The 18883-nt window shown below is 34.1% G+C and overlaps 1 protein-coding gene across 1 annotated transcript in view; it reads left to right on the top strand.

The window, feature by feature from the left end:
- Positions 1 to 18883, top strand: part of Malrd1 (MAM and LDL receptor class A domain containing 1) — a 600954-nt gene that overhangs the window by 299732 nt on the left and 282339 nt on the right. Inside the window, exons 25-26 of the mRNA XM_005387237.2 lie at positions 767 to 1014; positions 4408 to 4699. Of these exons, the coding sequence (XP_005387294.2) occupies positions 767 to 1014; positions 4408 to 4699 (540 nt within the window). The remainder of the gene's footprint in view (positions 1 to 766; positions 1015 to 4407; positions 4700 to 18883) is intronic.

Genomic DNA, 18883 nt, shown 5'->3' with positions numbered 1-18883 from the left:
TAAAGATTTCATGCACATATAATTTTATAAGATTCAGCCTTTATACTACAACCCTCATCAATTTTATAACATCCACACTTGCATTGTTAGCCTAATAGTTAACTGCAGCCGTTTAAAGAAATGCTAATTGTTCCTACCATGCAGGAAATGGAAGAAAAAGCAACTCGAGCAATGTGAATAATAAAATACCCAAAGGAACACCTGGGAGATAATTTGGCATGCTACACAACTTAACAAATTTAATTTCTGCAACTTATTACAGTAAATTAATTCATACTATTATATCTTTACAATACTTTTCCATCTCACAATTTTCCCATCCCTAAACTGTGAAGCTGTTGTAAAATAATAATTAAAATAATTAACTATAACTTTTGGTAGGCAACATTTCCCAAGATAAACACTATTGCAGAATAATAAACTTCTTAAAAACCAAGTCCTGAGAAGCAGTGATAGAAAAGAGAAGTAATAACTTATAATGGCTAAATCAGTATCTGGGGGCAGAAATGTGTGTAACTCTAAGGTTTTTTTATTTTTAAGTAATTTTCAGATTGAGACCAGAATGTTGGAGAAATGAACTTATACATGCCATTAAAATATCTGTGTAGAACAAACCAAAATACTTTCAATAAATGTTGCTGTCAGGGCAGCATTGTAAGGTTTTGTATATAGCATGTTATAGCAAGATCACTGTGATTTGGAATGGGATACCTTAAAGATAACAGATTTCCCTTTTTTCTAACATATGATTGGAAATACTTTCCAGATGCCTTCAATGGACGCTGTGATTTTGAATTTGACCTTTGTGCGTGGGAGCAGGAGCTGGATGATGATTTAGACTGGAATCTTAAAGTCAGCAGCATCTCCGAGGCCAGCACGGAACCAGCTGCAGACCATACTTTGGGAAATTCATCCGGTCATTACATCTTGATAAAGAGCTTTTATCCACAGCAACCTATGAAAACAGCCAGAATATCAAGTCCCGTGATAAATAAGAGAAGTAAAAACTGCAAGGTATGGGGGAAAAAGAAACAAAACCCACAAGTATTTTGACAACTGTTGATAAAGTCAAAAATGCAAAATAAAGTGATGGGGGTCAGAGCAAATATGAGTTTGAATTTATTCATTTTAGGATGGGTGAGGGAGCATAGAGGAAGTAAGAATGAACAGGGAGGATCATTAGAATGACTGAAATTATTGAAATTTTGGAAAACTTCATAGTTAATTTATTTATAACTGTGGATAACATACACAAAAAGGAAAATACTAGTTGGTTCCCTTCAATGATTCAGTACTTACTGTATTTAATTATATTACCACCGCAACAAAATATTAAGCACTAGGCAGTATAATAATAACATATCTCTAATAATCAATATTACAGATAGAGCAGCAGTAAAAGGGGTGGAGAAGTCTACAAGAAAAAGGAAAGAATAAATGTGACCATAAAAATAAAAGAATTTCTATAGGGAAGAAAAAAACTTGACTTGGTCTCTAGCTTGTGAAAATTTGAAGGAAGTGTTTGTGAAATGTTAAAATTATAAATAGGGCTTTTTGGCCTAACAGACTCACATGATGACTATTTTCAGGGTTTTTTTTTTTTTTTTTTTTTTACATTATCATTTGCTTGGCTGTTTGTTTAGATTCCATAAAAGGTTTGAGCTAGCTAAATTAGGATCTAAATTTACCTTTACATATAATGTAAATTAAGTACTTGGAGAAGACATCACAGGAAACTTGCTTGTCAGAGACTGGTACATAAATAAACTTGCTATGCTTATATTTACGATGAGAAATGCAATCTCTACACTCGTCACATGTATTCTGACTTGAGTATTCCTTAACATATGAACCACAAAAAGAAAGTCAATTACATTTAGCAAGTTTTTAGCTGACCAAATCAGGCTCACAGAAAATTACATAACTTTAGCTTTTATTATCTTCAAGTAATACTGTCCTGGCATATCTGGGGCTATTTTAAGTCTTAATGGGTGTGAAACCTTTAGCTTATCTTGGGAGTGTTTCTGTCTTGTCTTGAGCTGATTTTTAAAACTCTCACAGAGCAAAATCCCACAAGGGGCATAATCATTGAGGATAAAGAGAGGAAACTGTCTGCAGTCCAGGATGGAAGCAATCGATCATGGAGTAACAATAAACTTTAATTGAGTTGTCAAAAATTGAGTCTTAATCAAATATAATCTTCATATGTCTTATTATCTTTCAAATTACTGGATACTCTATCTCTATTAATCTAGGTTTATATATCTTTAGGAATTTTGAAAATTGTAAATTAGTTTTAGTTAGAAATCTGACTAATCATTAAATATGAAATACATAAAATTCTACTTGGACTTCTAAACCTCTCTGTGTAGATACTTCTGCGCATGTTCCAAAGATGATTTTTCATGCTATAGTAACTAAAGATTTCATCCATCTCCATTTCCCCTGCCCCAAAAGTATAGTCCTCACTATTTTAAGCATCTGCAGGAGAATAATGAAATACACTTGGGCTATGAAAAAATTAATGATGAATGGTTCTTTTTATAAATATTTATGGTATAGATTAAATATGGAAAGATAAGGAAAGGTCATGTTAAGAACTACTGGATCTCTCCTGTACAAATCATGAGGATTAAATAAGCAGAAGGACCTCACAATTTTTTAACAGAATCACTTTTGACCTTTCACTTCGTTGAACACCATTAAGCGTAGAAAATTAACACCCTCTACTTTTCAAGGGTAAGTGAGTGGGGCAATGCAGACAGAGATGGATTGGATGAAGTATCTGAAGAAGGAGAATGTCCGGTAAAAGCAGGGACTCTCTTCCAGAGAAAAATAACATGTAGCAGACTTTTATGCACCCTTGCTGCTATGTGATTGGGTTATGTTGTCATCGAGTGTTCTAGAAATTGACATGTGGGTTTCATTTGCATATTAACCTGAAGTCATCATTCATAAAATGAGTTTCAGAAGTGTCCCTTGAGATATAAAACATACGCCTCGCATCCGTTGCACAAATAGGACAAGTGCAAAGCAGAACACTGCTAATCACATCAGTGGCTGAATGCAACACAGAGAGAAGGGTGCCACCCATCCGGGCCTGCATAACTGCTGCCCACAGGTGGCCCCAGCACTTTTTCATTTCTCATTTGAGTATTGCTTGGGGTTTTTCAGCAATCTCAGGACAAGCAGGTGTAGTGTTCTTGTTGGAAAGTCGATCAAAAGAAACTGTATTTTGGAATCATAGAATGATACTTGGAATGATACTTTGAGTGGATACTTTACATGTTTCACCTATTTTTAGTCCCTGCTGTTTTCACATAATGGTCTGCATATACTGTTTAATGACACTCTTTATATTTTAAACATTCATTTTCCTTTTCTCAAGCGTGTGGCATACATGTCTGCTGATATTTTAATAATGTATTTTGTATGTGAAGATCACTGCTTTCTCTCATTTGCCCAAATGATAAGACAAAAACTTTACAAAGCTCTGAATCCCTATTGTTCCTAACTGCTTCTGTTATTTCTACCAGAATTTCCCGACTTTTTCCTGCAGTGTAAGAATAATGAAAACGGGGCTGGGGATTTAGCTCAGCGGCAAAGCGCCTGCCTGGCAAGCGCAAGGTCGTGAGTTCGGTTCCCGGTACCGGAGAAAAACCAAAACCAAAAAAAAAAAAAAAAAAAAAGAATAATGAAAAGTCTAGTAAACTTCTTGAATATGTTAAAAGGTTAATTCCTGCAAACTTTTTAATGAATTTTTACATAGGGAAAAATTCCCAAGGGTGTTCTTGTAGGGCTCATTTCTAGTATTTCAAGTAAAATTTTGATAACTTCGGTTCTGCTCGCCTAGATATAGTGGAACTCTGAGAATCTGGTAGAACCAAAATGTTTCTACAAGAATGTCATCACACAAATAAAGAAGTTTTCTATAATTTTAAGAAAATGATTGTATTGTCTCTTATGGTAATTTACACACTGTCACCATAATGACATTCATCCATTCGTGAAAGTGGGATCCTCCTGATCTAATTGATTCTGAAATGTCCCTTCTCTCCACACTGTTGCATTGGCATTAAATCCACCACACCTGTATTTTGTGGGACATGTTCAAATCAGAGCTTCAAGGAATCTTGCTTTTAGGTGTCACAGAAAGAAGTGACCTCAGTTTCCTTTTGTTAAATTTTTATTCAAACCTTACTGCACTGTGTTCCATACAATATAAAATGTGATTCAAGGCTGACTTAACTTCACACAGTGTCAGTGTAATCACAGAGCAATAGAATATACTGGAAAGTCTTAATTTTCCTTCCACATCTGTTAATAAAGTTGAGAACATTGTGGTATAATTAAAACAACGTGGAGTTAATTGTGCTCATCACATGCAATTCCTCTGCTTGGTTGCAGGTCATTTTTCACTATCACATGTATGGAAATAGCACGGTAGTACTCACATTGTTCCAGGTGTCAGTCACAAACCGCGTGAAGGTCCTACTTAACCTCACTGAAGAACAAGGCAATTTCTGGAGGAGAGAAGAATTATCTCTGTTCGGTGATGAGGACTTTCAACTCAAATTTGAAGGCAGAGTCGGGAAAGGCCACCGTGGTCATATCGCACTTGATGACATTCTGCTTACGAGGAATTGTCTGCTATTCTACAGCTCCACGAAGGAAGAGCCAGCTGCTCCTCTTCCAACAGGTATGTCTGAATTTGTGTTTGCTCGGTGTGTTTGTAGTGTGAGCAATGGAAATTACAGAAACGGAGGGGGGGGGGAAATAACGTAAATGCCTAAGAATTCATTGCTTTAACAAGAACAGAAACGTTCTGCACCCAAAAGAAAATGGTTTTCCCAGCCTTTGTTCATAAAAAGTGTCTTCCAAATTTTCTACAAAGTGTATTATACTTATCAGTTTCTAACCTACATGTGTGCTCAGTTTCCTCATAGATAAAATAAGACTCATGTGTTTGCAATTTGATTCAGAACTGAGACAGTTTCCGTATCTATAAAGCAGAGAGGATACTGTTTCTGTTTGTATAACGCAGCTATTTCTTAGCTTTGGAGGCTCTTAAGAATGACAATAAGCACTTATGTATTTAAGTAGCTTAATCTAACGTCGGGTACATAGTAGGCATTCATTTAATAAAAATAAGCATCTTATATATTCCCATACTTCTGGCATCTTTATCAGTATTCTGTAGGTGATAGGAGCATTTAAGGCTAAGTCTCCATTATTAGTATTTATTAAGAATATGTTGATATCACTTGTTTTGGCAATGTTACTTTCTTTTAAAAGTTCACAGGCATACAATTATTTAATTTTACATTTTTAACTTTATTGTTTATTGAAAAGCTCTCTTTTTGGTGTCTAATGAATAATGTCCATGCCTACATCTTAGAAATGTTTAAGGATTCTTAATATCTCAATAATGTGAAAACACTTAACTTGGAATATTATCAGACTGAATAAGGGTAAATGGTATTACGTTCCACAATCCATGTCAACTTCCATTAAACTTTTGAAAATGATTGTATTTCACTCAGATTTTTCATCTATATTCGTAAGCATAGCTTAACCACTCTATCAAGGATAGCTTAAAATAGAAAAGATAAGATGAGGCAAGACATATGTATTTAGGGACATGCATCTGAACTGAATCTGGAATTAGTCATTCTAATTAATCAAAATAGACTCAAGGCTTTGTCACCAAAAGTAAAATGAAGTTATTATTGAGTCCCAAGATGTCATATTTAAGAACTTACTCTGATGGCACTTTTGTTAATTGCTAAATTATGAAGGATAAGAATAATTGTATAATTAATTTGAATGAAAATCATAACCAGGACTCCTCATCTAAATGCCCATATGCAGATTCAGTCACTCTTATTTTCTTTGCTTATTGACTGATATTTATAAATTCTAAGTAAAATGGGGGCAGAAGTCAAATTTTGGGTATATGTAATTACTGTATTTATTTGTGTGTTATATTGTGTATTATGTATTTGTGTCCAATCTTCAGGTTCCTTCTAAATGGGAGTTATACAATAAATCTCTTTTAAAATAGAATATGGCAATCACATTTATTTAAAAGAACAAAATATTATGTAAAGCAAGAAGGACTGCATGGATTAGTTCTTCTTTCAGGTCATTCACTCCCTAAAATATTTTGGCAATGGTTTAAAGATCTGTTGATGAAAATGTTGCCTAGAAATTCTGAGTCTTGATTGTTTGTGGCTTGATAATCTAGCAGCTGTTGTAGTGATGTTTTGTGTAAAGTGCATGAATCAGGAGATTTAAATAGATGAACTTGAAGCTTGGTACTGGTTACTAGCTTGTGATTCCTCTCACTTACTTCTCATAATTCTTATCTTCTGTAAACATGGGACTATTGGAATCCAGTTGAGTGGTGCAAAAATAATCAAGGTAATACAAAGTAGGTTTTAAACAATACTTAGTACATAGTTAGCCCTGTGTTACTTTCTTTTTTAATCCTGCCTCTCCTTTTCTCTGCTAGTGAAATTATGAAATCAAGCAATTATTTTTATCATTTGTCATTTAACAAAATTGCCACCCAAATAAATTTGTTAAAATCCTATACTGCAGTTTACTAGCTGCTCTTCCTTCCTCATGTCCCATTCGTTACTCAGTCATTTGGATCCCTTGTGCCCTTCTGTTCTCTTCAAAGAGCTTGCTTTCACAAAAGCCCCAAAACGTGTGTTTTCCAAGTATGGCGATTTAATTTCTTATTCATAATAAAGATGGAGAAGAATGAGCAGTCACAATATAAATCCATAGGTAGATGGACATGACAGACACTGCTGACTAAGGAGACAAAGATAAGATTGAAGGGACTGAAAGTTTTAACCCTGGAAACCCCTGTAAAACATCACTAAATAGAGAACTTGGTGACTTGACTAATATGTAAATAGGGAAGAAAAAAGAAGTTCATATATATATATATATATATATATATATATATATATATACACACTACATAATGATTTCCATTGATATCTTCCCAATAGAATAATTCTTGATTGTTTTATAAATCATACTTCATCAACTTCATAAAATGACTATGTCTCACTTTTCTGGGATGTTTTGGCTAATATTTATATTGGAAAAATATATTTATATTGGACAAACTCATTAGAGAATACTCTTTCTGTGATATATTGTATGATATATTGTATGAAAGAATTATCTTAGGTTCCATTGCAGATGTAGTTGCTGGGTAACGATGTTGTGAAACTTTCACAGGGGGACTACCCAGAGGATGTTTCTCGCAGATGCTGCAGTAGTAGTTTTCACGTTGTTTTGCAGCCGTGATCCAAAATTCAGAGTGAAAATATAGATCAGCTTGGAAATTGAAGAATTGGAATTTTTTATTACATAGACTTGCACTGAACACAGGAGAACACACATTTATCAGTTCAAAACAATTTGTAACTAGCCTATTTCCCTGCTTACCCTGGATAGTACAAAACAATTGAACTGGATGAAATTCAGTTCTTTACTGTTCACTTAGCATAAATTATTGTTTATTCTGGGAAATTGCTTGAGCAGCTGTTTGTGAAAAGACTTTAATTTTGGCATCTTTATTGCCTTTCCAAAGAAAGTTCATTTAAATATGTGCATGCGTTAGCTACTTTTTAAGTGTTTTCTATGGCTTAGACTGCATATATAAACACACTACTATTTTTTAAATGCCTTAGTAATTTAGGCTGTGTGCATAGTAGAATAAAGTATGGATGTAAAACTCCATTTTCCTCTAATACAGGTAACATTTTAATATTCTAGAAATTATATTATATAATCTTGCTAGCATATACAGGTAAGATTTCAATTTATATTAATGTGTTATAACCTATTTCAGATAAATTAAAACTTTCAATGCACTGTTCTTCTTGGTAAATGTCCACATTAAAGATTTGATGATTAGTACAAGCCTCAGTAGCACAGTTACTGTGGGCTGCTTTCTGCCAGCTATGCAAAATCTAGTTTATGTTTTCTGGATCTCTGTACAAAGTTTTAAGGCACGTATATGGTTTTATTGGATACCATATCTTATTTTAGAAATGATTGGAGGTAGCACTTAAAGAACATACCTATGTAGTTAAGTATATAGGCACATATGTATGTAAATTTGCATGTATGTACACATGATTTTCAACTGATGTATTATAGAACTCACTGTCTTAGGCAACACTTCCTGGTCCCCAGTTGCATGATCCAAGATGGTATCGTGAACTTCCTGGGGGGAAGATATAAGAAGGGTAAAGAAAATGACTAAGGAACAAAGCAGACATTTGTACCTCTAAGAAACATTTCTGGAGGCTGCCACAAGCACTTGGGATAAAATATTAGCCAGCACCTAGTCACAAGATCATACTAAAGATTTCCAGGGAAGGAACCCCAATCTGAAAATTGCACACTCAGCAAAAATTATAAAACGGAAGCGGAGGACAGATAAGGAGAACAAAGAGCAGTTCCTGCCACAGTATGGAAATAATATATCGTAGAATAAGAGCCATAAAGAAAAATGAATAACCTATAGCCCTACATGGCTTCTATAGTTAGACAGGACATTTGGCAATAAACTTCTTTTAGACTAGAGAGAAAAGAAAATTGTGATGAGATGCGACATTCACAGGCACTACGAACAGCCAGCTCAGTAGAAGTACAAGTTACCCTAGTTCAGGGTGATGCTATTTTCTGTTACACTTTCAACATTCTTAACCATGGACACAATGCCACCGATAAATTAGGGATGAATTTGTTACTCTGAACATTTTTCAAATGCCAAAGGAAAATATCAGATATACAAGGAACAGTACAAGAAATACTAGATTATTATTATTTCTGAATATTTTGTTTGCATCTCTTGTATGTCAAAAATAAATTAATAAACGATAAAAATACAGATGTAGTTTACTTTAAGCGGCTTTTAAATTATTCTATACAAGGCTTACCCACACCATGACACTACTGAAAACTGACAAGCATAAAATCTCAACCATAAAACCCCAATACTGTTTAATTCACAATTTTCTTCTCTTTTTCAACCTGATAATCATAAGAAATTCCATGATAAAGTAAATCCGACCCACAAATTTAAAAATAGATTTAGCTCTAATTGATATTTTTGGTGCTTGACTTCCACTAGACAGTATCAGAAAATATTTTTTATTTAGCTGTGGAATATGCATCGTTTTTCCCTCTAACTTCAAATTGTCAGAGGTTAGACATCGGATTTTATAACGTGTAAAGCTGCTTTTGAATCTTGACCTAGAACCATATTAACCATTAAGTAATAGGTATTGGGTTAATGCAGGAAAGCATTCATTTTGAATTTCCCAAAGACTTCCTGAAGGTAAAAGATTTCTTCATTGTAATTTATCACGTTCATGTTTCAATGGTGATTATCACAGTGAAATGAAATCTGTTGATGAAAGTGGACTTGCTTGGTTCAATGGTCTTTCCAAACCCCTTTGATGTCACTTCATTCAACAGATACGTTCAAGATTCAAATAGTATTTCTGTATCTACTGTGGAGTAAGCATATGTACACAGGCAACGGCATAAAACATGAGAATTCAAAGTGGTCTGGTATGGTTGAAAAAACTGAGACCCCGTCATTAGCAGATGTGGAGGCCAGCCCTTGCTCTGATATGTATCAGATTTTGACATGGCAAGTTCTGTGTTTTTGTTCTTGCTGCTTCCTTCATCTATTTAAAAAAGACTTTGTGTTTTTATATTATTTTTTGTTTATAGGGTTGTTTATACTAGTGGGTATTCAGATAAATTCCTTTTGGGTTGATGTAAACATGGTCAAGAAGTATTATATCTTATCACCAAATTTTACAGAATTTTATGCTTCTATTCATAAAGAATACTGGTTTATTACTTACTTTTTAAGTAATGTCTTTTTCTTCTTTTTGTTTTAGAGTAATATATAGACCCCATAAAATGTACATGGAAATATCTCCTCTTTCTGTTTTGTGGAAGAATATTCTTTCTTTAAACATAAAATATAATTCACCTACTAAATTCTGTCTTAGAGACTTCTTTGCGGGAAAATTATTAGGTATGGATCCATGTATGGACTACATGTAGAGCCACTGACCATTTCTTCTTGAGTTAGATTTGGTTATTTGTTTAAAAACAAAAGTTCTGTATTTTACCAACATTGTCAACCTTACTGTTATGAACACATTCACAATAAACCTTTGCTGTTCTTTTAATGTCCACACAACATATAGTGCTATCCTGTCTTTCAGCACTCTCGTTGTTTTCATTTATTTGTTTCTAAATCAATATTTACGGAATTTGGCCAATTTTATTGATATTTTCAAAGCAACAGTTCTTGGTTCCATTGATCTTTCACTCTCTTTGTTTTATATTTTGTTACTAACTCCTCTCATCCATTTTTTTTCTGATCCACATTCCTCTAATTTTTATCTCATCTATGTTGAATCTACTTTTAGGTCTTTTTATTGCACTTTCAATTAAAATCTTACAACTTTATATTACTTTTTCTGCTGCACATTTTGTATAATGTCATTTGTAAGTCCTTCTGTTGTATTTCTCTTGCATTCTCTTTTAATAGTACCAGTTTTGAAGTTTCTATGAGACTGTGTCAGATGACTGCAAACTGTTTCCTCTCATGTTCATTCATAATAACATGTTATAGGGGCTGGGGATTTAGCTCAGAGGCACAGAGCCTGCATGGAAAGCACAAGGTCATGAGTTTGATTCCTGGTACCAGACAAAAAACAAAAACAAAAAACTCTCCCAAAAAACCATAATAACATGTTATAAATTTTGATTACGAACTAATATTTGTTAGAATGCCACTCGGAGCTCTTTCAGATTTATGTTAAACATGTCTTTCTCCAGGTAGGCATGACTTTATTCCTGCCAGGCACATGTGATCAATATAGAAGCTGATATAAATACCATCAAAAATGCCATAGCAACCATTGTTAATTTCTATCATTTTGCTTTGAGGTCATGTATCATTTTTGTTGTTTTTGTGCTGTTTTGATTTTGTCTTCATTGTTGTTTTGTTAATTTTTTTATCTTCAAAATAAAATAAACCTATTTTGCACTCAAAAAATGCCTATGTAATGAATAATCAATACCAACAATGCTCAAGTAATTTTATTTTTACTGCTATATAGGTTCAAAGACCAAAACAAATGATGATTTTTTATGTTGTAATTTATTCTTCCTTCAGTCAAGAGCTATTCTTGGCCCCAGTTCTATATACATTTGTTTATTGTATAGCTGTTTGACACTGCACAGGCCCAAGCCTGGTTCCAGTTTCCATGTAGTACAAAGCCTCAGGCTGAAGTTTCCCGACGGGCGATCCATGATAAACAGCTGCATTGTGGGTTGGAATATGCTGTGCCAATGAACACTCCAAGCCTCAAGCTAGCAGGAGGAGGCTGAGTGTCTTAGTCAGCTTGAAAAGTTTCTGTAACAAAAATATTGTAACGTGGGTGGCCTACACAAAAGGCCTTAATCACAGCTCTGCAGGTTGGAAATCTGGGAACAGGGTAGTAGTAGTCTTGCTGAGGGTTCTTTTCCTAGTATACACATGGCCATCTTCCTACCATATCTTCACAAGGTAGATGGAGAACTAGATAGCCTTTCTGATCACTTTCCAATAGCTGGAATACAATACTCAACACCCACAACTTAAAGGAGGAGAGCTTTATTTTGGTTCATATTTTCAATGATCTTTGACTGGATCCAAGTCAGGAACAGGGTGGCGAAAGGGTAAGGTAAATAAAAAGGTGCTCATCCCCAGGAAACCAAGAGCAACGGGAAGATCTGGGGAGTGGGACATACCCTCTGTGCACCCTCCTCCAATCAGGCTCTCGCTCATGACAGCACAAGCACCTATAGCGCTCCTTGATCCAAACACTTTCCAGACACATAAGACATTTGGGGGGCATTATAGGTCTAACCCATAACACTAGCTCTTTAGTCTCTTCTTAAAAGATTACAAATCCCATTAATGAGGTTCTGTTTTCACTATCTACCTCCAAATATCATCTCTTGGATCTTTCTGGGGATAGGATTTCAATATATCAATCTGAGGAAGTAACGTATAAACGTCAAACATATCTCACTGGGACAGCCAGACTCTCCAGGCTGGTTGCTTCTAACAATAACAACCATTTACTATAGCGAAACAATATTTTGTTTTGCATCTGACATGAATTGAAAGGGATTAAGAAATACTGTGTTAGTCTATATGCATGGTTCTCTGCATTTTCCTGGTAAATTTAGCCATTTTATGGTTAGATGTTTTTTCTATTTCCTCTATAATCTTGTTGAAGATGAAAAAATATCTTTTCTCAATCATTTCTTGGTTTGTGGCCGAGGCCCTGATAATAAATGACAGATTAATAAAAGAAAGTCTTACAAATTTATTTAGATGGTATTAATGTGACTAGGGAGCCTTCAAAAGTGATGGACAAAAGACACAAGTAAACTTGTATAATGTTATGTTTAGGTTTGATGTAGAGATGACAGAGAACTATGATTACAGGACAAACAGATATCATCTAATGATGCTAAGCTGGAAGGAACAGTACGCAATGTATTAACCATTCCTGTCTTAAGGCCTTAAGACTCTTCTTTCTGACGCTGTGTCTTCAGAGATAAGGTTGATCTTTCCCTGTGGATATAGGGCAACATGTGTCAGATGAGGGCACTATGACATTCGCTTTGAGGAAAAATGTTAAAGAAAAATGAACCGTAATCTCTCTTTTTATGCTGTTTTCTCTTGTACCAAGATGTCCTATTCTCAGAGAGCATGTCTTAAACCTCATCAACTCAGTGGAGTCCATGCACACATTTTTAAAGCCTCATTTCTGAAAAAAAATAGGTCTTGATGAGTGTTCTGATGTCTGTCCATGTCTTGAATATTGAAGTGTTTTTAGAAGTGATAGCAATATGTTTTCAGAATCTGAGCCCATAAAATTTACAGAGATAGAGGTCCCAGTTTATATATTATTCAGCTGTGTTACTCACATCAAATATGAGTATCTAGTAGTATATCTCACACATCATTACAAACACAAGGGAAGTGTTCCTGCACAATCTGCAGCCACAAGTACACAGCATACAGCTCAGTAAAACTGCTTGTGTGTGCTCTGTCACCCTGAATGTCTACATCATTCATTTTCTCTGTTCAATTCTGGTGGGTGGTGAGCAGATTCAGCAGGCAGTATTACAGGAGATCTTCAAAATATATTTTACTGTTGATATTTTTATTACCCTTTTACTCAGATCCTTCTATTCTTCATATTTTTCTTGTTATTTAAAGGGAGTCAGTATCTTTTTCACGCAGTAGAAATATCAATAATGTATAATGTTAAGACCACTTTTAAGCACCTACAATATGATAAATAACATGCTTAGTTTTTACATGATGGAAGTCAAGGTTTCTATACTACTTAATAGTGAGACAGTGTTCATTCCTTCCTGTCTTCCTTTATTAGTTCATTCAAGGCATTTCTAATACTTAGAATATGTTATGGATGGTGTGAAATTATTGAAATAGCTACAGTTTAACGTGTTTATTTGAACAGTAGCTTGTTGGCAAATAGGTCATAAGAGTACCAAGAAGGGAAGAAACTTCTATCTTTCAGTGACAGTAAAGCCTCACAGAGGACGTGCTTTTTGAACTAGAACTTGAAGAATAGTCACTACAAATGTGCAGAGTCCTCCATGTGATGAAAGGGATGCTCAGAGAGACAGACGCAGAAAGTAATTACGTTAAAAAAGGGGACGGTTTTCTGTTGTGTGATCTTCGGTCTGGAAATGATAGCTTGGAAACCAATTGTGACAAACCTTGAATGACAGGTTAAAGAATGTAAACTTCCATTTTTGGATCTTATGGGCTTTATGGCTGAGGAGTGCGATAAACATTTTAGGCAACTGGAAATTAATATATTTTATTTGTTGGTTAGGACGTTTATGGGGCTGACACTACTTAGAAGAAGGGGAAATGGGGAAGGATGACTTAAAAGAAGGGGAAATGCTAGTGAAGTATTCTAGATGAAAGATAATAGAGGTCCATTTATGGGTAAATGGATGCAATTTGACGCCATACTCATAAGTGAAATAAACCAGACACACATGTATAAACATCATATTGTCTCCCTAGTGTGAGCAGCTGGGAGAGTAAATAAGATCTGAAATGTACAATAGACATTGTAAAATGGGAAGAAACTTCAAAAGGAAAGAGAAACTGGGATGGGGGAATGGAGAAAAGAAGGAAGGGGAAAGCAATATATATATATATATACATATAGAAAGACAGAGAGAGAGAGTGGTTATACTATTCATTTCTCTTAGTTCATTGAAACAAAGGTTTATGTTAATATTGTTTGGAAAATTAAATGCCTATATCTTGTACCCTGAGTAACTAATTTCAAAATAACAGTACCCAATGTATTAACCGTTGTTACTTTCCTCTTATCATGTTTTGAAATTTTGTTTTTTTCTCTTTAAAATGAAAAAAACCTTTTTTTTTAAAAAAGATAATGGAGGTCTGAACTGAGGCATAATGCTAGTGAAGGGCTATAACTGAATTGGTCAGGTAGAAATATAGAGATGGATGCTTATGGTCAAAGAAAGAATTGACCACAAAGAACCCTACCTTTGTCTTGGGCACTTTGTTTGCACAAGTTGAATTTTAAGTGTTACCAGCAGGACATTCAGGTAGAGAAATAGGTTAAGAAATTGGATGTGGAAAGTTTGCACCTCAGGAAAGAAAAGATACCTGCAAGTTCAAATTAAGAAGTCAGCTGGATATCATCAGAACTTGAAAGCAGGCATGAGAAAACGAGCTCACTTATAGTGAGAGTTGAGATTAAAAAGCTGGGTACAATGGACACAACAAAGCACTGGGTACTAAAGGCAGATTATTACAATTTGGTTTTCACTTTAAGTAATCATTTCCTCACTCAAATGGGATAGTTGGAGGTAGCAGAATTTTATAGAAATTATGGAAGGTCTTAAACCGAAGCTGTTTTGTTCTATTCCTTATATATTTCTTATATATTCCTACATTGTTCTATTCCTTATATAGTGCTGGGAGCATTGCTTGGAACTTAGGCTCCAAGTGATCTAGGGGAAAATTATTTTCTGTAACAGTTTCAGAACTTTTTAATCAGTTTGTTAATTAAACACTCTTGCCAGCACTTTGCACAAGATGCTAAGGATAGTCCTGAAGACATGCAGTCTTGCTAATTTGCTCCTATGTCAAACTGCACTCAAACTTGTGATCCTATTACCTCAGAATCCTTGAGTGCCGAGATTACAAGCACGTACCACCACACCTAGATAAAACTCATTTCCTGGAAGTAAGATCATTGCCTTATACTCTTGTGGATTTCTAGGTTGTAAATTCTCTGGTTCTGTGAAGCAGTTCTCTGATCCTGATATTATTAGTTTCTGACCCAGGTGCCATCATCTATCCCGTTCTCTCGCTGCATCTTGGTTGATTTCCTTTCAGTGGGTCTTGGATTGGCCAAGCAAGTCCTGTGGAGCTAATGTTACACTACGTAATGATCAAATGAGGGTAATTGGCATTTCTGTTACCTCAGACATTTATCATATTTTTGTGTTGGGGATATTCTGCACTTACTAGCTATTTTGAAACATTCCATTAATCTTTGACAACCATACTAGTGATCCTACTGTGTTGTGTAGCTTTGGAATGTACATTTCTCAGACCTAACTCAATATGTCTTAATCTCTGTGTATTACACAAACAATTTTTATTATGTAAAATGAGGTGTTCTTATGACTCATAGAACTATTTATAATTGTCTTGGATATGATCCCCCAAAAGCTTTTAATGTATATTCATTGTAAAGCAACTTCTTGTTAAGTAGTTTTTATTAGAGAAATGGGGATTTTTCAACAGCAGTGATCACCTCTTATTAATAACTTGAGAAAATTGTTTCCTTTATTTTTTCATGTTTCCCTGTCCACTGTGATAGGCCTTTATTATGAACTAAATACCCAGAGGGGGGAAAAATTTATAGTACAGTGGTAAAGTGGGATAAATGGCAGTTAGTTGGTATTATTTAAATAGTTTTTTATATGTACTATAAATTCAATATTATAACTACTTGTTCTCTAAAATGTGAACTCATAATTTATTCTCTAAAATTTCTGCTAAAATCAAAACTGGTTATTACTCAGTGGTTTTTATGCTGACAATCATTTGTAATGAAAATGAATAGAAAAGGTCACAGAAAGAGTTTCAGCTCCACTTTTTATACAGTTAAGTTTCCCTGTATATAATCTATTCCATTTTGTAACAAGGGCTAAATGTATGTGAAATTGGAAAAAAAAGTCAGATGCATATTAGGCAGTACAGCTTTTTTCACTTAATAAAATATTTGTAAGATATAATATAGATCATACCACAACCATGTTGTTTTCATTCTGTTACATTAAAGACTGAGGATATACAAATATCATTTATATATTTTACAATGTACAGACTGTACCTAGTCTGAAAGAGAAAATGCTAAGCAAATTCTTGCTATAAATTTCATTTCTCAGTATTGAATGAAGCTAGAAGATTTGTTGTGAGCACATTAGCCAAATACTTATCTATAAATAGCTCTCTTACACATATATATCATATTTCATCTTCTGTTATTTTCATTATGACTTCATTTTTAAAAGGAGGCTATTTTATTGGTATGCAACAACAAACACTATAAGGTTAGGGGGCAATAAATCGGCAAGTGAGTGAAGTTTTAGCTGAATATTTTTAATCTGCTAAGTATTGTTTTTCATAAATGTTATAAACTTCAATGTATATATATGGAAGAATGTGTAAAGTAACTTATAGATGACTGAAATTCAAAATACTTCACAGTATTTGTCATCTAATCTTTGAAATGTTGCTTGTTTATAAGAAGGATTATTTAAATAATGTAAGAATCTTAGACTTCGTTGTCTTTAAAAAATAATTTCAGACAGTTCTCATATTGCACTGTTTCAGTGTCTTTTCCTTTATATCTATGAAAATAATTGAAAGTTTGACATTCAAAGTATGCCTGATCTACTTGAAATGTAGAGTAATGCCCTTATAACATCTGGTGTTATTTGACAGATTGAAGTGAAAAAAATATGTATATATAATCTGTGTTTGTGTGTATCTTTGTATCTGTTTTAAGACAAACATTTTAAAAGAAACATGAGCATAAATGTCAGAATAGCTGAATAATTTTATTTCTGGCTTACCTACTAGTACATGATTGCAAGCAAGATGACATACCTTCTCAATTAAGCTTCACTTGTCATGTTTAAGGTTATATAATATAGGATGGAAGAAATCAGAATTTGAGATTTATACCTACTATTTAAGTCAGATTGTTCTGATTTTGCTTTTTTCCATCAGTTTTCTTAGTATGCTTTGGGAGTCATAAACATAAGGAATGCTCAACCTTCATTGACTAGAAGTTTCAGGAAATGGGATCCTCCCCTACACCTGAATGTCTAACATGATAGATTTTCATATTGTACAATTCTATCAGAGAAGGTTAGAGATGGAAATCATATGGATAGATGGAAAACAGCAATTAGTAAAACTCTGTACTGGGTCATGATAACAACTTTCAGCAATGGGATAGAGGAACATTATTCCACTTCACAAAGAACATCTACAAAAACTACAGCTAGTATTGTGCATGTCTAGAAGTTCTACTTCTATCAAGAATGAAGCAAGGGATGGTCCTTCTCACTTCTTTTCAATAACTTGCTGGAATTCTGAGATGATACAATCAGTTAAGAAAAGGAAGTGAAAGATGTTCAAATTGAAAAAGATAAAACTGTTTTAACTGATTGTGATAGAGTTGGATAGAAGCCAAATTAGAAACGATATTATCCTCAGGATGAGATAAAGCCTTTAGAGTGTCTTAAGGAAATAACTAGCATAATCAGTTGCTTTGAAAATATATCACTCTAGCAACATTGTGAAAATGATATAAAAATATAAAAATGGGAACAAAGTCTTTATAGTCATCACAGCATAATATCAAAGCTTACAAAAACACAATTCCCCTAGAATTGTAGAAGAACTACATTTCAGGAATATTTAATCAGAAGCACACTAAGATCCTAAATATATTCAGATAGTATATGAGGAACTGAATAAGTTTTTTAAAGTTAAAGACAGACCTAGGTAATGTCCTCCAGAGCACTAAACTCTAACTTTTGGATTTCTTTTTTTCTAGACAGAAATTATTTGCCTGTCTCCTGGTTACTAGGCCATATTGCCATGTAATTTCATAAACTCATAACCCTTAAGTAAGTAGTAAATCCCAAAATGGTTCAACCTCCTAAGAAATCAAATAATCTTTGGATGAGTCTGTTAAAACCCAGGTATGACTCTGACAGTACACATAATCCTCTTTTTAATATGAAGTATTGTATAAGTTTCTTTAATATAGAAGGCCAGAGTGTAGTTGATCATTCTCCACTACTGTGAAGAAAAGATTAAAGAAATATTTAGGTGATAGAAGCAACTGGACATAGTGATTGCTAAAACCTGGAGATATGATCAAAGCAATCCTTAGATCTTGGTCTCAAAAGCAAAGTATTCAGAATTCTTATTTCACCAGGTAGGAGAATAAATGGAATTTCTGTGGATGGAGAATGCAGAAATTCGTAATGCTCATAATCTAGAGAAATTTGGGGGATGGATCTATATTTTTTATTATACTTGCTTTAGAAGCTTACTCTAGTTTTTTTATATCCTAAGTATTGATCTCAGAAATCTGAATGTCTTGTCAACAACTAAATATAGATTATAGTTTCAACATAGGAGGCATGTAGA

This window comes from Chinchilla lanigera, unplaced genomic scaffold, assembly GCF_000276665.1.
Source record: "Chinchilla lanigera isolate Chin_1 unplaced genomic scaffold, ChiLan1.0 scaffold00028, whole genome shotgun sequence".
NCBI lineage: Eukaryota > Metazoa > Chordata > Mammalia > Rodentia > Chinchillidae > Chinchilla > Chinchilla lanigera.
The sequence above is the reverse complement of the archived record's forward strand: the minus strand, read 5'-3'. Positions and strand labels throughout refer to the sequence as shown.